This window comes from Tamandua tetradactyla, chromosome 11, assembly GCF_023851605.1.
Source record: "Tamandua tetradactyla isolate mTamTet1 chromosome 11, mTamTet1.pri, whole genome shotgun sequence".
Classification (NCBI taxonomy): Eukaryota; Metazoa; Chordata; class Mammalia; order Pilosa; family Myrmecophagidae; genus Tamandua; species Tamandua tetradactyla.
In genome coordinates this window covers 62,666,224-62,689,050 of record NC_135337.1, presented here as the reverse complement: position 1 = coordinate 62,689,050, position 22,827 = coordinate 62,666,224, and the positions used below count along the sequence as shown (strand labels likewise).

At 34.9% G+C, this 22,827-nt stretch overlaps 1 protein-coding gene and 1 pseudogene across 7 annotated transcripts in view; both read right to left on the bottom strand.

Annotated features, from left to right (window-relative positions):
• Positions 1–22,827, bottom strand: part of ITGB3BP (integrin subunit beta 3 binding protein) — a 106,186-nt gene that overhangs the window by 18,677 nt on the left and 64,682 nt on the right. For all 7 annotated transcript variants that reach the window (XR_013159441.1, XM_077120733.1, XM_077120738.1 and 4 more), the window contains one exon: positions 12,821–12,896. Coding sequence is in view for 6 of the 7 variants with exons in the window: in XM_077120733.1 (XP_076976848.1) it covers positions 12,821–12,896 (76 nt within the window). In the remaining variant the exon portion in view is untranslated. The remainder of the gene's footprint in view (positions 1–12,820; positions 12,897–22,827) is intronic.
• On the bottom strand, positions 509–12,784 carry LOC143650211 (DNA polymerase delta subunit 3-like; annotated as a pseudogene).

The following is a 22,827-nucleotide window of genomic DNA, read 5'->3' as shown; positions in this document are numbered from 1 at the left end:
GTGAAAGACCTGGAACAAGACAAGGATGCCCACCTGTCACCACTATTATTCAATATTGTGCTGGAAGTTCTAGCTGCAGGAATTAGGCAAGAAAAAGAAATAAAATGCATCCAAAATGGAAAAGAAGAATTAAAACTTTCACTGTTCCTAGATAGCATGATCTTATATTTAGAGTTCCCCCAAAATAAACAACAAAGCTACTACAGCTAATAAATGAGTTTGGCAGAGTGGCAAGATACAAGATCAACATGCAAAAAATCAGTAGTGTTTCTATATAGTAGTAAGGTGCAATATGAGGAGGAAATGAAAGAAAAGAAATCCATTTACAATAGCAACTAAAAGAATAAAATATTTAGGAATAAATTTAATTAAGGATGTGAAGGTCCTATATTCAGAAAACTACAAGACATTGCTAAAATAAATCAAGACAGACCTAAATATATGGCACAACATACTGTGTTCATGGATCAGAAGGCTAAATACAATTAAGATGTCAATTCTACCCAAGTTGATTTACAGATTAAAACCAAAACCAATTAAAATTCCAACAGCATCTTTGCAGAAATGGAAAAACCACTGTGCTTAAAGAAAATGTCATTAGAAGGTAACAGCTTTTTAAATATCCGTGTGCCTTTTGCTTTCAGGTGATTTCCTTTTGGTTAAAACCCAGAAGCAGCAAAACCTCACATGGATGGAAGAACAGTCTTTTGATATAGGTGAGGGGAGGAGCTAGATGAACTTACACAGTAAATGAGGAGTCTCTACCTCTTGGTCTTTTCCCTTAAACCTTCTAAGTCTCTGACATAACAGAAATGGCAGTTTATTTCCTCTGGAAAAAGCCAGTAATGGATACTTGTCTGTTGGCTATGCCCAGAGCAGCAGTCCCCTTCTTGGGGCCCCTTCTTTCCTCTTTGGGTTCTTTTTTCACAGTCATGGCAAGTAGTCTGTGTACTGAGGACGTCTTCATCTTAAACTCCTCTTCACTATCTGTGTAGGATCCATTCTTGTAGATTTGGAGTCACTATGCAGCCTTCCTCAGCCACAAAGATTTTAGATTTCAGCACATGCTTTTGTTTTGTTTCCTCCACTTGAGTTCTTGATGAAAGAAGGCTCTAGCGCAGTCTTTGGCATAGGTTTAGGAGATGGAAAAACAAGAAGAGGTGGCAAGGGTGACTCAGGTCCATAAGTCCCAAGAAGAGTCTGGTATGACTTCATCTTCACCGCTGTAGGAATCAAAAGCTTAATTCTTCTCTTCTTCATGTTTTCAGTTTCATTTGCCTCATCATCAGGTAACTCCACTTGCTCTCCCCACCCTCACCCTTTTTTGCTTCTGCTGCATTATACAACCCCAAACAAACGCAACATTCTTAACTTTTGATCATTCTGTTCTACATATATAATCAGTAATTCACAATATCATCACACAGTTGCATATTCATCATCATGATCATTTCTTAGAACATTTGCATCAATTCAGAAAAAGAAATAAAAAGACTACAGAAGAAAATTCATACATGCCATACCGCTTACCTCTCCCTTTCATTGATCACTAGCATTTCAATACAAATTTATTTTAACATTTGTTCCCCCTATTATTTATTTTTATTCCATATGTTTTACTTGTCTGTTGATAAGGTAGATAAAAGGAGCATCAGACATAAGTTTTTGACAATCACACAGTCACACTATGAAAGCTATATCATTATAAAATCATCTTGAAGAAACATGGCTACTGGAACACAGCTCTACATTTTCAGGCAGTTCCCTTCAGCCTCTCCATTACATCTTGACTTACAAGGTGATACCTATTTAATGCATAAGAATAACCTCCAGGATAACCTCTCCACTCTGTTTGGAATCTCTCAGCCATTGACACTTTGTCTAATTTCACTCTTCCCCTTTTTGGTTGAGAAGGTTTTCTCAATCCCTTGATGCTTAGTCTCAGCTCATTCTAGGGATTTTCTCAATCCCTTGTTGCTGAGTTCAGCTCATTCTTGGATTTCTGTTCCACGTTACCACGAAGGTCCACACCCCTGAGAGTCACGTCCCATGTAGACGGGGAGGGCGGTGAGTTTGCTTGTTATGTTAGCTGGAGAGAAAGAGGCCACATCTGAGCAACAAAAGAGGTTCTCTTGGGGGTGACTCTTAGGCCTAATTTTAAGTAGGCTTGACCTATCCTTTGAGGGGTTAAGTTTCACATGAACAAACACCAAGATTGGGGGCTCAGCCTTTAGCTTTTGTTGTCCGCACTACTTGTGAGAATATCAAGAATTCAACTTGGGGAAGCTGAATTTTCCCCCTTTCTCACCATTTCCTGAAGGGGACTTTGCAAATACTTTTTTGTTCACCGTTCAAATCACTCTGGAATTTATCAGGGCATCACTCTGGGCAAACCAACAAATTCTCATGCCTTACTCAGGTTCCATGTACCTATGGTGCTCAATTAAGCTGTCTACATAAGTTATATTAGGAAATACACTAGTTAAAATATAAATTTTTGTACCAAATAAACACTTTTTTGCTATAGTCTAACACATAAGTTAAACTTTTAAAATATTAATCAGTAATGACATTCCTTTGTTCTTCCTCATGCAAAAACATTTTTTTAATTTGTACATTTAGTCACTATCATTATACACTCTAGGCATTCCTAGATTATACCATCTCAGTCTTTATCATCTATCTTTCTTTCTGATTTCATTTGTGCTCAACGCCTCCTCCTATCATTCTCACATTGGCTTCATTCAGTGTTTTAACATAATTGTATTACAGTTAGGTGGTATTGTGCTCTCAATTTCTGAGTTTTTACAGTCAGGCCTGTTGCACAGTCTGTATCCCTTCAGCTTCAATTATCCATATCTTACCCTATTTCTATCTCTTGATGGTCTCTGTTACCAATAAAATTCTCCAAGTTTATTCACTAATGTCAATTCATATCAGTGAGACCATACACTATTTGTCCTTTTGTTTCTGGCCAATCTCATTCAGCATAATGTCCTTAAGGTCCATCCATATTGTTACATACTTCATAACTTTATTCTGTCTTACAGCTGCATAATATTCAATTGTATGTATACACCACAATTTGTTTAGCCACTTGTCTGCTGATGGACATTTTGGCTGTTTCCATCACTTTGCAACTGTAAATAATGCTGCTATAAACACTGGTGTGCAAATGTCCATCTGTGTCCTTGCCCTCATGTTCTCTGAGTAGATACCTAACAATGGTATTGCCAGATCATACGGCAATTCTGTATTTAGCTTTTTGAGGAACTGCCAAACTGCCTTCCACAGTGGTTGTACCATTTGACATTCCCACCAACAATGGATAAATGTGCCTCTTTCTCCACATCCTCTCCAGCACTTGTCGTTTTCTGTTTTATTGATAATGGCCATTCTGGTGGGTGTGAGATGATATCGCAAACCTTTTGATTTGCATTTCTCTAATAGCCAGGGAAGTTGAGCATCTTTTCATGTGCCTTTTGGCCATTTGTATTTCCTCTTCAGAGAAGTGTCTGTTTAAGTCTTTTGCCCATTTTGTAGTTGGATTGTTCGTCTTTTTGTTGTTGAGCTGAACAATCTCTATAAATTCTGGATACTAGACCTTTATCTGACATACCATTTCCAAACACTGTCTCCCAAAGGGTAGGCTGTCTTTTTACTTTCTTGACGAAGTTCTTTGATGCGCAAAAGTGTTTAAGTTTGAGGAGTTCCCATTTATTTATTTATTTCTTCAATGCTCTTGCTTTGGGTGTAAGATCTAGGAAACCACCTCCTAGTATAAGATTTATAAGATATTTCCCTACATTTTCTTCTAACAGTTTTATAGTCTTTGATCTAACGTTTGGGTCTTTGATCCATTTTGAGTTCATTTTTGTATAGGGTGTGAGATAAGTACCTTCTTTCATTCTTTTGCATATGGATATCCAGTTCTCTAGGCACCATTTATTGAAGAGACTGTTCTGTCCCAAGTGTGTTGGCTTGACTTACCTTATCAAAGATCAATTGCCCTAAGATGAGAGGGTCTATATCTGAACACTTTATTAGATTCCTTGATGTTAGTACCATGCTGTTTTGACCACTGTAGCTTCATAATACACCTTGTTTTAGTCAGGTAGCATGAGACCTCTAACTTCATTTTTTTTTTCTCAGGATACTTTTAGCTATTCAGGGCACCCTGCCCCTCCAGATAAATTTGGTGATTGGTTTTTCTATTTCTGAAAAGTAAGTTTTTGGGATTTTGATTGGTATTGCGTTGAATCTGTAAATCAATTTAGGTAGAACTGACATCTTAACTATATTTAGTCTTCCAATCCATGAACACAGTATGCCCTTTCATCTATTTAGGTCTTCTGTGATTTCTTTTAACAATTTCTTGTAGTTTTCTTTGTATAGGTCTTTTGTCTCTTTAGTTAAATTTATTCCTAAACATTTTATTCTTTTGGTTGCAACTGTAAATGGAATTTTTTCCTTGATATCCCCCTCAGATTGTTCATTACTAGTGTACAGAAACACTACAGATGTTTTATTGTTGATTTTGTAACCTGCCACTTTGCTGTACTCATTTATTAGCTCTAGTAGTTTTGCTGTGGATTTCTTGGGGTCTTCGATATATAGTATCATATCATCTGCAAACAGTGAGAGTTTTACTTCTTTTCCAATTTTGATGCCTTGTATTTCTTTTTCTTGTCTAATTGCTCTGGCTAGAACTTCCAACACAATGTTGAATAACAGTGGTGATAGTGGACATCCCTGTCTTGTTCCTGATCTTAGGGGGAAAGTTTTCAATTTTTCCCCATTGAGGATGATGTTAGTTGTGGGTTTTTCATATATTCCCTTTATCATGTTGAGGAAGTTCCCTTCTATGCTTATCCTTTGAAGTGTTTTCAACAGGAAAGAATGTTGAATTTTGTCAAATGCCTTCTCTGCATCAATCGAGATGATCATGTGATTTTTCTGCTTTGATTTGTTGATATGGTGTATTACATTAATTGATTTTCTTATGTTGAACCATCCTTGCATACCTGGGATGAATCCTAGTTGGTCATGGTGTATAATTCTTTTAATGTGTTGCTGGATTCGATTTGCTAGAATTTTGTTGAGGATTTTTACATCTATATTCATTAGAGAGATTGTCAGTAGTTTTCTTTTTTGGTAATTTCTTTGTCTGGCTTTGGTATGAGGGTGATATTGGCTTCGCAGAATGAGTTAGGTACCTTTCCCTCTTCTTCAATTTTTTTGAAGATTTTCAGCAGGATTGGTACTAATTCTTTCTGGAATGTTTGGTAGAATTCACATGTGAAGCCATCTGCTCCTGGACTTTTCTTTTTGGGGGGCTTCTCAATGACTGATTTAATTTCTTTACTTGTGATTGGTTTGTTGAGGTTGTCTATTTCTTCTTGAGTCAATGTTGGTTTTCATTTCTTTCTAGAAAGTTGCCCATTTCATCTACATTATCGTATTTATTAGCATAAAGTTGTTCATAGTATTCTATCATTACCTCCTTTATTTCTGTGGGATTAGTGGTTATGTCTCCTCTTCCATTTCTGATCTTATTTATTTGCATCCTCTCTCTTCCTTTTGTCAATCTTGCTAAGGGTCCATCAATCTTATTGACTTTTTCATAGAACCAACTTCTGGTTTTGCTGATTTTCTCAATTGTTCTCATGTTCTCAATTTCATTTATTTCTGCTCTAATTTTCATTATTTCTTTCCTTTTACTTGTTTTGGGATTAGTTTGCTGTTCTTTCTCTACTTCTTCCAAGCGGACAGTAAATTCCTCGATTTTTGCCCTTTCTTCTTTTTTGATAGGCATTTAGGGCAATAAATTTCCCTCTTAGCACTGCCTTTACTGCATCCCCTAAGTTTTGATATGTTGTGTTTTCATTTTCATTTGCCTTGAAATATTTACTGATTTCTCTTGTAATTTCTTCCTTGACCCACTGGTTGTTGGTAAGAATGTGTTGTTTAGCCTCCACATATTGTGAATTTTTTGGCACTCTGCCTATTATTGATTTCCAACTTCATTTCTTTATGATATGAGAAAGTGTTTTGTATGATTTCAATCTTTTAAAATTTATTGAGAGTTGCTTTGTGACCCAGCATATGGTTTATCCTTGAGAATGATCCATGAACACTTGAGAAAAGGATGTATCCTGTGGTTGTGGGGTGTAATGTTCCATAAATGTCTGTTAAGTCTAGCTCATTTATTGTATTGTATTATTCAAATTCTCTGTTTCTTTATTGATCCTCTGCCTAGATGTTCTGTCCATTGATGAGAGTGTGGAATTAAAGTCTCCAACTATTCTGGTAGATGTGTCTATTTCTCTTTTCAGTGTTTGCCTCATGTATTTTGGAGCGTTCTGGCTCAGTGCATAAACGTTTATGATTGTTATGTCTTATTGTTGAATTGTTCCTTTTATTAATACAGTGTCCTTCTTTGTCTCTTTTAACTATTTTACACTTGAAGTCTAATTTGTTGGATATTAGTATAGCTACTTCTGCTCTTTCCTGATTGTTATTTGCATGAAATATCTTTTCCCAACCTTTCACTTTCAACCTGTGTTTATCCTTGGGTCTAAGATGTGTTTCCTGTAGACAGCATATACATGGGTCCTGTTTTTTAATCCATTCTGCCAGTCTGTCTTTTGATTGGGGAGTTTAATCCATTAACATTTAGTGTTATTACTGTATGGGTAGTACTTTCTTCTACCATTTTGCCTTTTGGATTTTATATGTCACATCAAATTTTTCTTCTTTTTACCTTTACTGATATTCTTCATTTCTACACTCTTCTCCACACCTCTCTCTCCTGTCTTTTCATATCTGCCTCTAGTGCTCCCTTTAGTATTTCTTACAGAGCTGGTCTCTTGGTCACAAATTCTCTCAGTGATTTTTTGTCTGAAAATGTTTTAATTTCTCCCTTATTTTTGAAGGACAATTTTGCTGGATATAGAATTCTTGGTTGTCAGTTTTTCTCTTTTAGTAATTAAAATATATCATCCTACTGTCTTCTTGTCTCCATGGTTTCTGCTTAGAAATCTACGCGCAGTCTCATCGGGCTCCCCTTGTATGTGATGGATTGCTTTTCCCTTGCTCTTTCAAGATTCTTTCTCTTTGACCTCTGACATTCTGATTAGTAAGTGTCTTGGAGTACGTCTATTTGGTTCTATTCTCTTTGGAGTACGCTGCACTTCTTGGATCTGTAATTTTAAGTCTTTCATAAGATTTGGGAAATTTTCAGTGATAGTTTCCTCCACTAGTTTTTCTCCTCCTTTTCCCTTCTCTTCTCACCCACGGTAAGTATATTCATGCACTTCATATTGTCATTCAATTCCCTGAGTCCCTGCTCATATTTTTCCATTTTTTCCCCTATAGTTTCTGTTTCTTGTCGGATTTCAGATGTTCCGTCCTTCAGTTCACTAATCCTATCTTCTGCCTCTTGAAATCTAACATTTTAGGTTTCCAATGTTTTTTTCATCTCTTCTACTGTGCCTTTCATTCCCATAAGTTCTGTGATTTATCAGACTTTTGATTTCTTCTTTTTGCTCATTCCTTGCCTTCTTTATATCCTCCCTCAATTCACTGATTTGATTTTTGATGAGGTTTTCCATGTCTGTTTAACAGTCTGAATTAATTGTTTCAACTCCTGTATCTCATCTGAATTGTTGGTTTGGTCCTTTGACTGAGCCACATCTTCAATTTTACTAGTGTGACTGTTATTTTTTGCTGGCGTCTAGGCATTTAATTACCTGAATTAGTTTATTCTGGAGATGTTTTCACTTCTTTTACCTAGAATTTTCTTGCTGGATGAATTTGTTGTCTGTTCTCTGACATTCAGTTCAGTTTATTCTGGACTACTAGCTTAGGTTTTGTTAAACAGATCAGAATTTTTCAGTTCCTGTTTTCTTGTTTCTTGCCCTGCCTGTTTGCTGCCTTTCCCCCCCAACCCTTAGGAGGGTCTACTTAGGTATTACAGACCCCAGCCAGATTTTCCCAGACCAAGCTGGCCTCCTGTCAGTAGGAAAGAGTCACCTGCATCAGTTTTCCCTGAGGGTGAGACCTAGCAGGTTGAAAGACTTTCCTGTGAAGTCTCTGGACTCTGTTTTTCTTATCCTGCCCAGTATGTGGCACTTATCTGCCTGCAGGTTCCACCAGCATAAGATGATGTAGTACCTTTAACTTGGGCAGACTCTCCCTGCTGGGTGCATGGTGGAGATAGAGGAGACGTTGTAGGCTGGCTTTAATGGCTTCAAATTTCCAAGCCCTGGGTCTGAATTCCTTGAGGGAGCACAATTCCACCTGAGCTGGGCCTCACCCCTCCCCTGGGGAAGGCACAGGATCCAGAAAAGCTCTCAAACAAGGTTGTTTCTGCCTATGTCTGGGGCAATTGTAGCCTGAGAAGCCTTGCCACTGTATCCAAAGGCAGTCAAGCCTTTGTAGAAACACAGCCACAGAAACCTCTGTTTTGTCTTGTTTTGTTTCCATCAGCCCTGCCCCATCGGCGCTGGGGCAAAAATCAGCATCCTCCAGTTTGACCAGGTTCACCTGAGCTGGGGGCCTATTTTTAGTAGTCAGAATTTGTGAATTAATTTCACACTTGAAGCTTAGTTGTGTTCAGCCCCTGCTACTGGTAAAGTCTCTTTCCTTTCTCCTCTGGGAACCAGCCCGAGGGGGAGGGGTGCCGGCTGCCGCGGCTTTGGGAACTTACGGTTCTGGGGGTGCACACAGCCGGTCCAGCTGGTCCAGACTGGGGTACGCTGTGTGGTCCGGTCACTGACTTGGCCCCAGCAGTTATTCTGTACTGTTCCTGGTGATTTAGTAGCTGTTCTGGAGGACGAACTAAGTCCCACACCTCGCTAAGCCGCCATCTTGCCACCTATCCTTCTGCTGCATTTTAACAGGCTCTGCTTTTCTGCTGGATTTCTTCAGGCCTGGAGGAGCTGCCAGCTTTGGTTCAGTGACAGAAGCTGGAGGTAGCTCCACTATTTTTCCTTCTTTTACTTATTGTTCTGAATCCAAATTCACTTTAAGTTTATTTACGGCTGCTTTCCCTTTCCCTGGTGCCTTGATGCCTCCTGAAGTGCATGTGACCTCTTTAGCCTCTGTTTTTGGTTTCCTTGTTAGTGTCTTGGGTTTTAGAAACAGTTTTGGAGGCAAACATTTCCATAATTCCTGATTTGGAGGCAGGTGGGCCATGGCCACTGGTGGCCAACCCATTAATGACTTGTGTCTCACTTGATACTTGATGATTTGATTGTTCAAACTTTTCAGAAGAGGAGAATTCATAGGAGCTCTAGGGACTGCAGCTGCACATTGTATGGGCACTAAACTTGCAGTTCTGCAAGTTGCTTTGAAGGATGTCATAGTCAGTACTGATCAAAGGCCCACCGTCCTTTAGCATGGCTTTCTGGATGCTGTACACATAGATGCTGGCAGTCACAGTTAGCTTGAACTTTACTGCTTTCAATTTATCTTCTCTCACTACTTCAACCTTGTGACAGGAATACCTATTCTAAATGAGACTGCCAGACACCAAATAGGTGATGTGCAGTTGGGCTTCTGAATTTTCTTTCACATCAACATAATTATACAGCATCTGTTTGGCCTGTTAACATCAATCCCTATTGTATAGCTTAGCCATTCATATGTTACAATCTTGTTCTGGTCCATAAAGAACTTGTCTATATTTTCTAAATGAAGCTGGTCCACCATGGTACTGCAGTGCTGGGACCCGCCACCTCTGAGCCCCTCTCACGGCCACAGCCCAGGATTTTTCATTTTGCATTTCCCTGATCACATTTCCAACTGAGCATCTTTTCATATGTTTATTGGTTATAAGAATATACTGTCTTGTGAAGTGTCTGCTTCAAGTCTTTTGCCCATTTTTCTGCTGGGCTGTCTCGCAAATTTCTTCTCACATTCTGTGGGCTGGATTTTTACACTTTAAAAAAGTCCACTTTATGAAAAGTTCTAGTTTGAAAATAGTTCAATTTATCAATTTTTTCTTTTATACTTGCTGCTTTGCCTACTTTGAGGTCATGAAAAGTGGTCCTATATTTTCCTCTAAAAAAGTTTTGCTCTTAAATTGATTTTTGCATATGGTATGAAGTCCAGATACAGTTTTCCCCATTTTGATAGCTAAGTGATTGTGCTATTTTTTCTTTTTATACAGCCAAGCCAGCTTAATAAAAATATTCTTTAAAACATCTCACTCTCTTAATTGAAACTCTTAGGTTATACATATCCTTATAGAACTTCATTTTATCTGAGATTTCAGAACAGAGTACCCTGAGAAAATGATTGATATCAGATATGCTATCAATAAATATCTCAAAATAAAATGGCATTGTCATTTATACCTTTGTTTCTCCTTAGACTGGTCTACATTGGTTAATCCTCTATGCTTCACCATCTCATGGTGAGTTCATCAAAGTGAATTTTCTAAACCTCAGTAGCCAGAACCAAACACCAAATCTACAGGGACTTCACCAAGGTACTAAAGTCCCACCAAACAGTCTTGAGCAAGTGCCTTGACTTTTTTTTTTTTTGATGTCTTCTTTGCTATGTGATATTTCACATGGGGAAAAAAATGAAACAGGAATATTGTCCAAACAAAACATAAAATATTATGATCATATAAAAATGATTTGCAAATATGAAATGTTCAATTTATTTTGGGATTAAAAAATCCAAATCTTTAGAAAGGTATTATAAATGAAATAAGTCTAAATGAATAGAATAAATAAAGAACCCATTACTGAAGTTGCTGAAATGGCTTTATAGATTAGGACTGAGTAATTTTATAATGAGTAGAAAAATAATCAGAAATGTATTATCTTTATATACTGTAAAATATCTTGGCTTGCACTTAAATTCACTAATTCTAACACCAAGGCATGGAATATAACATGTACATAAATGACAGGGCTCTTTAGAAACAAAGATTGAGAAAAGTTAAATAAAGGCAAATTCCTAAGTGACCCATAACAAAGATTTTTTGTTCCTCCTCGCTCATTGCCATAGAAGCTAATGCTAAAAAATCTAGAGTTTTAAGCAAATTGACAGTTCAGAAGTAGAAAGAAACTGAAAAGTTATGGGTTTAAGTGGAACAGATTCAAAGGCAAAGCAACAGGTTAAGGTGGGTTGCTTAAATGTTATCACTGTTGTCCAAAAACATTTTTCCTTTCATTGTTTACTTTTACTTCTAAGTTTATTACACTTTATATAACTGTATCAGAAAATCACTTAGCAGGCATCTTCTTTCAAATACAAGATTGATTTATAAATTGTTATTTGCTACTTGTTCTTCATTTATATCCTTTTGTACAGTTTGAGTTTTTATTTTATACATGTCGTTTTTAAAATAAACAAGTTAAGCAAAAAAGAAAGTTTCCCTCCTAATACCTAGCTGAGATCAGTGATGTCAAAGAAATGGGACCTCTGATTAGGGGGTGAAAGGGGTAATAATTTACAGCAAAAAATATTCATGGGATAGGGAAGACTGGAACAAGCAGCATGAAAATACTTACAGCTGGCAGAAGCAAAGAAAGGGAAAACAGCTACAAAATGCAGACAGTGGACAAACAATGATGCAGTAGATGCCAAACAACTTCTATGAGAAACTCTTCCTTTTGTCCCCATTATATTCTAAATGGTATTCAATTTCCTATATTTTACCCTAGACTACTACTGATTAATACTGTAGTTCAGCTACATTATGAAATAGACTTATGGACTGACTTGGAGTCATAAGCACAAACTATAACACTATTTGTATGGAAAAATATATTCTGAGTTCCACATAAATACTTAAAACAGAATTTGAAGCAGAACCGTTTCTAAGTTGGGGAAGGTATATAACTTAAGACAAAACTATGAGCTCCCAATGGGTAGAAACTTCATTTTCTTTATTTTCACCCTTCAGTTTATCATAGTTATTTGATGCAGAGAAGATACAGCTAAAATGGTAAATTAGCTGAATATATGTACTACTTTCAAAATTCAACACTTTATTCTGCTTAACTCAATCCTCTGGCCTTAGAGGATAGATACAAATATTCTTTCCCAGACAGATATGGAGTAGCTTTCAGCAGATAATGTCTTCATTCAAAGCTACAATTGGTAGGTCAATTTAAGAATGGTTGGTTGAATGAAACCACCCAAATGCACTATCTACCACCAGGTACCTCCCTGGGGAAAGGGGAGGGTAGAAGAAAGAGCCCCAGACAAGGAAGGGGAAGTAAAACTCATCGATAAAAGCAAATGGACCCACACTGCCTACTGCCTACTGCCTCTTGCCCTCCATTTTTCTTTACTTGTGAGAGTGCCTGCATGCTCTTTTCTCTGCATGTGAACTTGATAAATTTCTTACCTACTTGCAAAAAAAAAAAAAAAGGTTGGTTGTTGGGCAGGTGAGTCCTTCAGGTTCCTTTAGGTCCCTTACTCTTCTGACTTCACTGTGCTCCTAGCTCTACCTTGAACCAACTCTTTATTAGGTAGATAAAGTGCTCCTAGACTACATGTTACTTCTCCATTCATGTAAATCTGAAAAAGGTGTTTTCTTCAGTTTTGGTTTTGGTTGGTCTCTTATGCAGAGGCTAGGAGAACTGGGCTCGATAAATAAAACAACTAAGACATCATATGTCACTGTGATATGAGCACCACAAGACACATCACAAAGTATTTTATTTCTTTAGACTACTTAACTCAGGAATACATTATTAATTTATATAAAGAAATGATTTCCCACTTATCACTTTAAAAATTACCAAACTTTTCTTATAAGACGTGTGAATTATTTTCAAAACAACAAACTTACTCATCATTGTCTTTTGTTGTAGATTCCTTTCTTTCAGTTACTCTGGAACCAAGATAATTCCATTTTCTTCTCTTTCCTATAATATTATGTAATAAAGAGAGCACAAAGTTAAGAGATCAACCAATTTTAAATAGAATTTAGATTGCAATTTTTTTTAAAATACTAGGTGGTAGGGGTCACATTTCATTCCTTTTCCATGTGAGTATCCCATTATTGCAGCACCATTTGTTGAACTAGTTTTTTTTTGTGGGGGGGGGGAGTACACAGGCCAGGAATTGAACCCGGGTCTCTCGCATGGCAGGCGAGAATTCTACCACTGAATTTTACCCTTGTATCCCCTAGATTGCAAATTTTAAAAAGAAAATAAAAGGTGGACAAATGAAAGGGCAGTAGGAAAAGAAAAAAGTATCCTCAATTTCCTATGGAAATTTTTTTTCACTATTTATTCAATAGCTATTCTGATTTTTTATTTCTCTAATTTCTATTTTCCATGACTTTATATAGCAAAAACAATCTTTTGAATAAAATTTTCATTGGGACTTGGTAGATTAAAGAGAAAACTAGAGAAACCCACATTTGATAATATAATTAACTTAAAATACATTGGCAAACTTTGTTAAAGGACATTTTCACCAAATATTTTAACCAAAGATTATTCTATTAAAGCTTCCAGTTTGCATTATTTTCCATTTTATTCTCAAAGTAACAAAAAGGAACTGGTGATTCTAATACTCAGAAAAGAATGAGTTTCTAGTGATAACACAGTAAAATAAAACTGTTTTTAGGGCTAAAAGCACTTGACCCCTTAAAATGCATATTTATTTAGTAAATCCATGGAAAGGGCTTTAGTGTCTACTAAAACATATCATCTTTTAAAGTATTTCTTTTATGATAGAATAAAATAAATAAAAAAGGCTATGTAGATAGTCAATTAAGATGATAAAATTTTTTTTAAAAAAACCACACACATAAAAAGTGCTATGTAGCTAATTAAGGCCATGGCCTATCTAAACTTTCACAAGTCCACAGAGGCACAAGCGAAGACACAGGCATATAACTAAGATGTAATCCTGCAAATGTCCACTAGGTTGAAATATAAATTGATTTTATAGTATTGATGTTTCACTTATTAATGGTTAAGTAGATATGTACTTTATGAACAATTTAGTTGGTTGTTCTATAGTACTTCATAGTACTATATACACACTATATACTTTAAACAGTTTTTATATTTAATCAAGTATTTAAGGATACATAGTAATACAAATGAAGAGTCTCAGTATCTTATATATACTAGCATTGTTTCTTAAATGAATAAACAAGCAAATAGAATAAATAATCCAAACTCTTTCCTACTAATGAAAACAAGCCATGAAAAAAAACTTTTTAAAGATACAAAATGGAGTGATATCCTCCTATACTACATGTTTCTATGCAGTTCCTCCTGTTAAATGTTCTTATTGTTTTACTAAAAAACTTTTGATACAATGTACCATGAAAAGCTCTAGCCCAGCACTAATAAAAATAGAATGTGAGCCACTTAACGTAATTTAAACTTTCTAATAGAAACATTAAAAAGGAAAAAAAATTAAATAAATTTTAATATTCTATTAAACCAATATACCCCAAATTCTAACATGTAATCAACATAAAATATTAATGAGATAATTACATTCTTTTTTTTATACTGTCTTTGAAATTTGATATTTTGTACTTACAGCATATCTTGGGCTAGCAACACTTCAAATGCTCAATATCTATATGAATTGAACAATATAGCTCTAGATAATACTGAAGGAGTCACTACTTTCATATAAAACCAAACACACAGATAACATGAAGATAATTTCTTCACTGTTTTTCAAATTTAATTCATAAACATACAAATAAACATATCATCTTCTGAAAACACTTTCTATAGAGATTTTACATTTTTTTCCTTCTTTCAGTTTCATTCCATTACTCTTACTTGCTCTTATTAATTAGGAGAAAAACTTATTTAAAGTATATTTCCCATTCTCTGATACTCCTAATTTCATTGAGTAAATTTGGTTCAGAAATTGATTAATAATAATTTCCCTAATTGTTACTTTAGACCTTTTTCTTTCCTCCCTCAGAAGACTATATCATAATTAAATTATCTCAAAATATCCTCTAATGCCAAAAACAGAAATTTTGCTACAACACTATTTCTTTTATTTATTAATTTTTCATTATTTGACCTGTCAATATCCTTAACTCCTATGTGACCTGTCTGCATTAAATTCCAAATAGAATAGATTAATTTTGCTAAAAGTTTATTTAATAAAAGATGGAGGAAAGACAGAGCAACAGTATTTTATTTTGATTTTAGGGAAATTTTGGGAAATAAATCTTATATTACATGTCTCCGCAAAAAAAAAAAAAAGAAGGAAAAATATATTCGTTTTGTAGAAAACCACACATGAAAACCCAAGTTAGACATTAAACTTTAATTTCAGAGGATCTTTGCTTAGAGTTTAACACTAATTTCCTGAATTTTTGAACTATGCTGCGTGTTTATAGAGCTCCAAAATTAAATATTAAAATTATTTTGTTTCTTTTACTTATAATTTCTTTATCTTTTTATTTTGATAACATATATATTTTAATTCTTTAATTATTATTATTTTTTACATATAACCACATACAAACACGAACATTCTTACCATATGATCATTCCATTCTTGGTATATAATCAATAACACAATATCATCACATAGTTGTATATTCATCACCATGATCACCTCTCAGAACATTTGCATCAATCCAGAAAAAATAAAAAGAAAACAGAAAAAAATTCATACATACCATACCCCTCCCACCGATCACCAGCATTTCAATCTACTAAATTTATTTTAACATTTGTTCCCCCTATTATTTATTTATCTTTAATCCATTTGTTTTACTCGTCTGTTTATAAGGTAGATAAAAGGAGCATCAGACGCATGGTTTTCACAGTCACAGTAACACTGCAAAAGCTATATCATTATCCAATCATCTTCAAGAAACATGGCTACTGAAACACAGCTCTACATTTTTAGGTAGTTCCCTCTCACCTCTCCATTACACCTTAACTAAAAAGGTGATTATCTATTTAATGTGTAAGAATAATCTCCAGGATAACCTCTCGACTCTGTTTGGAATCTTTCAGCCATTGAAACTTTATTTTGTCTCATTTCGCCCTTCCTCCCTTTGCTCAAGAAGGTTTTCTCAATCCCTTGATGCTGAGTCCCAGCACATTCTAGGGCTTCTGTCCCACACTGCCAGAAAGGTCCACATCCCTGGGAGCCATGTCCCACATAGAGAGGGGGAGGGCAGTGAGTTTGCTTGTCGTGTTGGCTGAGAGAGAGAGGCCACATCTGAGCAACAAAAGAGGTTCTCTGGAAGTGACTCTTAGGCCTAATTTTAAGTAGGCTTAGCCTATCCTTTATTTAATATGAACAAACCCCACGATTCATATGAACAAACCTCAAGTTTCATATGAACAAACCCCAAGATTGAGGGCTCAGCCTATTGCTTTAGTTGTCCCCATTGCTTGTGAGAATATCAGGAATTCTCCACTTGGGGAAGTTGAATTTTTCTCCTTCCTTGCTATTCCCCCAAGGGGATGCTGCAAGTACTTTTTTATTCACTGTTCAAATCACTCTGGGATTTATCTCAGCATCATTTAACTATTCTTAAGTGTACACTTCAGTAGTATTAACTACATTTACAATGTTGTGCTACTGTTACTACCATCTTTTTCATGACCCCAAACAGGATTATAATTCATTTTTGCATTTTAGCACCAGCAGTCAGTAATATTAGGTGAGAAACAGTAAAGAATGCTTTATTGGAATTTTTACCAGGTGTTTAGTGCCTTTCTAAAATTTTTATTATTCTAAAAGAATTAATCAAATATCTCATCCTGCAAAATGTAAACAGCATTAATCTCAATCTTATCATGGAAGGACTTAAGTTTTTATCATACTTCTCCTCCTAAGATGTTCAACTGTTAGGAGGAATATTAATGTTTCTAAGAATAACACTTGCTATCAGTTGTCAAATGCTATTGAATAGTCTAATAGTCTAATATTGAAAAATATCTCCTAGTTACTTAATAATTACTTTCCTTCATTTCATTCTATTCTATTCCATTAGAAAAAAGCAAACACAATTAACATATACTTAAAGGACAATGACGTTTATATGGCCTTTTTCTTGTTAGTTTGAATATAAATTAACAAAATGTTATGTATTTGACCCCCTTTATGTACAGTTTCACAAAACATTAGTGATAAATGTACCCATCAGTGAATCTGGGAATTGTCTTTAAAGTCTCTGGTAAGGTGCTAGGGAGCCCTTTCCCTGACTAATGAAGATTGCTTTCAACAGATTGTAACATGGAAGCACAATCAGTGATGAAGACAATAATGGCTAAAATTTACCTCGTATATAGGCCAGGTACTATTTTCAACACAATATGTATTAGCTACTTAATCTGCACAATTCTATGAGGTAATTACTCTTATTCCCATTTGACAGATTAGAAATTGGAGGCCCAGAACGGTTAAGTAACTTGTTCAAGGCCACAAAGCTAGTAAATGGGAGGGTCAGGTTTGAAGGCAAGCCACCTGGCTGCAAAGACTATACCCTTAACCATAAAGCTATTCTACTTATTTTTTAACAGATTAATCTGAAGTTCAGAAAGATTTAGGCTAGTGTAATACTGCTTCTAGACACACATATTTTATAGCTAGCACATATACACATATAAGGCTTCAAACAAAAGATAAAAGTTGAGGAAATCTGACCTAGAGGCTTGAGCGATTTGTCTATGATGACAAAACAACAAGTTAGTAATTTTCTCTAAAAGACTTATATGCAGATCAAGTTGGGGTCTGAGAGGGGAAGAGGATCCTGACATGACACTGCTCTTCTTTTAATAAGCCAAATGAATATGAAGAACCTCTTTCGAGGATCAATTCATGATAACAATGTTAATGGTTCTTTCTGAAATTCAAAATGGAAACTTTTATTGAAAGAAATCTAATTTTCTAAAAATATTACCTACATTAGTGAATAGAAATGGATCAGTGAAAAAAACAGGAACTGCTTTTTACCTACTAAAATGTTATTATTTGAGCATATTGAGAAACATGTATAGAATGATAGGTTTTGAAATTTTTTATCCAAATTAGATTGTGGATGACGTTAAGATTTGGTTCACAAGCCACAAGTTCCTCTTCATAGACTGAAACTATTCGTAGTTTACCAGCCTTTTTTTAAGAATATATTTTTTGGTCCTTTTCCCAAGTTGAAAAAAAGATCAGTCTTGTCAGAGATTGTTTTGGTTTGCTAATGCTACCAAAATGTAACATACCAGAAATGGATTGGCTTTTAGAAAGGGGATATATTAAGTCACAAGTTATAGTTCTAAGGTCATGAAAATATCTAAATTAAGGCACTAACAAGAGGATACCTTCTTGGAGGTAAGGCAGCATCTGGGTTCCTCTGTCACATGGTAAGGCACATGGTAACTTCTGCTGGCCTGCCTGGGTAGGTTTCAAAATAGCTTCTGTGGATCCTTGTAGCTTCTGTTTTCCTTTTGCATCTCCAAACATTTGGCTATATGTCTTCTCTCTGTATTGGCTCAGCTCTTTCTCTCTCCGTGAGCTCCTTTAAGGAATCCAGTAATCTAATTAAACCCACCTTGAGTGGCCAGGGTCATAACTCCATGAAAATAATTAACCAAATAGAGTATTTGTCTTTGTGTGTCTAGCTTATTTCACTCAACATGATGTCTTCTTCAAAGTTTATCCATGTTGTTGTTTGTATCAGAATTTTATTATTTTTAATGCTGAATAGTATCTAATTTATGCATATATCTCATTTGTTTATCAATTCATCATTTGATAGACAAGTTGGGTTGCTTCCATCTTTTGGCAACTGTGAATAATGCCACTATGAACAAGTATACAAATGTCTGTTCAAGTCCCTGCTTTCAATTCTTTTGGGTATATACCAAGCAGAGGATTGCTGGGTCATATGGTAATAGCTTTCTAAGGAACTGCCAAACTGCTTTACATAGTGGCTACATGGGAGTGCTCCAGACTAGCGGTCTAGGATGTAAATCTGCTTACCTGTTTTTATTTTATTTATTTTTTTTTCATTTTCTTTGACTCAGCATTTTTTTGAGTCCTCCAGTCTCTATCATACTCTAGTGTTCCAAGCCAATGGAATTTGTCCTTTTATTAGCTGACTGTGAGGGGAGACTTTACCAGAGGATGTCTTAAGTTGGCCTGTTGATGATCTCACCCTCTACTATGATTTTTTTTTTTTTGTATGCTGTAGGGCAGGGTCACATTTCATTATTTTTCCATTTGAGTATCCTGTTATTGCAGCACCATTTGCTGAATTTTTGCTTGCCTGGGTTTTTTTTCTTTGCTTGTTTGTTTTTTGGGAAGTGCATGGACCGGGAATCAAACCCGGGTCTCCCAGGTGACAAGCAAGAATTCTATCACTGAACTACCCTTGCACCCCCTATTATGATTTTTTGATCACTGAATTTTTTAGAAGTTTCTTGATTTCCAAAGAAATGGGCTAAAATTTCTGTAGGGCTGCCTTTTTATTATTGATTCCTAACTGTATGAAATTTGGGGTCAGAAAATGTCATCTGTATGACAGCAATTTTAATACAGTGAGACTTTCTTTGCGTCATCAAATTAGTTATATTTTTGTAAAAGTTCCATTGTGCTTTATATATATTGGGTATTATACCTATCTGACAACTGCTCATTAGATCAAGCTTGCTAGCTATATTTAAATTGTCTAAATCTTTCCCAATGTTTCATGTTTCATCTGTTTCTGAAAGTGGTAATTTAATATCTCTTACTATGATTGGGGATTTGTCAGTTTCTCCTTGTAATACTGTCATATTTAGCCATGTTTTGCTTCAATTTTTGTTTAGATACACATAGGTTCAGGATTCTTTCACCTTTCTGGTGAATATCTCTTTCCTTCTGTCATTATATAAAGATCCTCATCATCTTCAGTAAAGCCTTTTTTGCCTTGAGGTTTATTTTGATTGATATTAATAATGATTTTTTAATGCCAATTATTAGCTTTTTTTTAAAAAAAAGCTTATATTTACTTTGTTTTCTTTTACTTCTCTTTACATTTACTTGTCCTGTCTTTTATTAAAGTCTAAATAATAATAATAGAACTGAACACTTATATGACAAGCACTATTCTAAATGTTTTTTTGCATATTAATTCATTTAACTCTCACAACAATTCTGAAATAGGTATTACTGTTTTCCTCATTTTACAGGCAATTAAACAAAAACACAAAAAATGAAGTGACAGAGATCCTATTTTTTGCCTAACAAATACACTGATCTCAAAACAGTTTAGCTCCTTTTTGACCTCTCAACTTATCTCCCATGCTAGTGTGGTCTATTAAATAATAGAAACCTATTTTTTAACCCCCTCTCAAATTGTTTGTCTTTTCCTTTATAATACATTCGTGATTAGATTTACCAAATGTTTGCTAATTCATTTTTCACCATTGCTGTTTGCATTCCATTTCATCATATGAAGCTCAATGGCTTTTCATGAAAATACATTTTTTAGGAGTCCTTTCAGTGAGCATCTGTGAATGGGACATACTCTCAGAATTTGTCTGAAAGCAACTTTATCTCATCCTCACTTCTGAAGTAAAATTTAGCTGTGATTCTTAACTGGTATTATATTATCCCATTTTCTTCTGGAGTCTATTGATACTGATAAAAAGCCTACTACTATCAAACTGTCATTCCTTTATAGATAGTATGCCTTTTTTCTGTTTGCTTTCAAAATTTTCTCTATCTTTGAAATTCTGCAGTTTTACCACTATCCTCATTTTAGTTCATACTGCTCAGACGAGGTATGTTACTTTTACCTGGAAATTCATGTCTTTCTTTAATTATGGAAAATTTATAGTCCTTATATCTTTGAATATTTCCTATGCCCCATTTTCTCCATTCTATCCTATAGAACTCCTATTTGGCATAGGTTAGACCTTGTTATTCTATCTTTCATTTCTTTTCTGTTTTATCACATTTCCATCTCTTTATATCTCTTGTTACACTGCTACAGGCTTGGTAATTTCCTCAGATCTATTATCCAGTTTATAAGTAATTTCTTTAAGCATGCCAAATTTGTTGTTTATTCTTTTACTGTAATTATTAAATAATAAGTCTGATATGTTTTTATCAGTAAAGGAGAGGGAAAAATTTTCCATCCTTCCTCTTCTCTCAAAAGCAGTAAGTTGCAGAAATTTGCTGGGGGTAGGAGAGGGCACAGTATAATGGGAAATAAACTGAAGAATTTGAACCAGATTAGATATTTCTGGCCCACACACTGTTTAAGTAGAGGAAAGAAACAGAAATTTTTGTTTTATAACTACAAATAGATTTAAATTTAATATTAAACATTCTGTTCACTTGATATGCAGGTCAAATGTATATAGAAAGTACTTGGAAGTTTATACATTCATTCTTTCTGGGAAAGAATATTCCATATGGAAAGAATTGCCAAGTACAATGGCAATTCACCTAACATCAGCTACGACCATGTAACCAATCATTTTATGGGCAAAAAGAATGTTCCCTTAAATCCATATTTAATTTCAATATGGAAGTTGAGAACATAGTCACTTAAAATCTATTCACATTTTTCTGTATAGAGATAGATGTGCAATCTCTAAGGCATTAATTTTAAATTTTAAACAAAAGGTATATCAGGTGCATATAAAACAGACTATTTAACTTCAAGAAAATGTACATGTTTCATACCCACAAAAAAAAACATGAGTTTTGTAAAAGCAAGCCTAACAGTAATAGCTTTAAGATTAAAAAAAAAAATCTTTTGATTAAAGTAAAATCAAAGTCATTTAAAAGTTTAAGATATCATTATGTGTGTTGGCGTCTGAATCATGTCCCCCACAAAAGGTGTGTTCAGGTTCCAACCTCTGGTTCTGTGGGTATGAACCCTTTTGTAAATAGGACCTTTGAGGATGTTATTAGTTAAGGTTTGTTCAAACTGAATGAGGGCAGGCCTTAATCCAATGTAGATGAAGTTCTTAAAATGCAAAGGAAATCAGAAACAGGAAAAGAAAGCACAAGAAGCTAGAAGCCAGAGGAGGAAGAAGAGGACATCACCATGCGACAGGAAAACCAAGGAACCCCAAGGATTGCTGGAAGCCAGCCCTAGAGTGCAACAGGCTTCAAAGAGAAAGCATCACCTTGCTGACACCTCAATTTTGGACTTCTACAAGCCTCAAAACTGTGAGCCAATAAACTCCCAGTGTTTAAGCCAACCCACTGTATGGTATTTGATTTAGCAGCCAGGAATCTAAAACAATGTTTTTCATTAAAACAAAATTAGGTATAAAAGACACAATTTCTTTCATTCTGTGTAGCTTCTAATATATGTATGGCACTCGAAGAATATTAAGCAATGAATTATGAATTGGGCTAATTACAGCATATCTACCATACACTTTATAACATTTGAGTCTACTTAAAATTTTATATTATAAAAACTGATATGTCACTGATTCATGGTCTTTTCTAATATTAATGACTACATCTATGAAATTAAATAACTTTGGTTTTTAAATAAATATTTTCACAATGAATTAGCTGAAAACAACAATTATGTATGTCAAAATTAAACTATATTTTAAAATAAAGAATTACATATTAAAATTAGGTTTTCCTCTAATGGGAAATTCCATGAGCCTTTTACAAACACATTTAAAATAGCAAAGGAAAAGAAGGGCAAAAATATAATAAAGAAAAGCAAGCTATATAAAGATATACTAAATACGAATAAAACTAAATGGACAACATGGATAAAAATAACATTTAGAGGTATCACTTAAACTGTAGTGCATCAGTATCTGAATTATGTCCCTTTTAATTTATGCACATGATGGATGCCTTGCTAAAGGAAGTATCTGT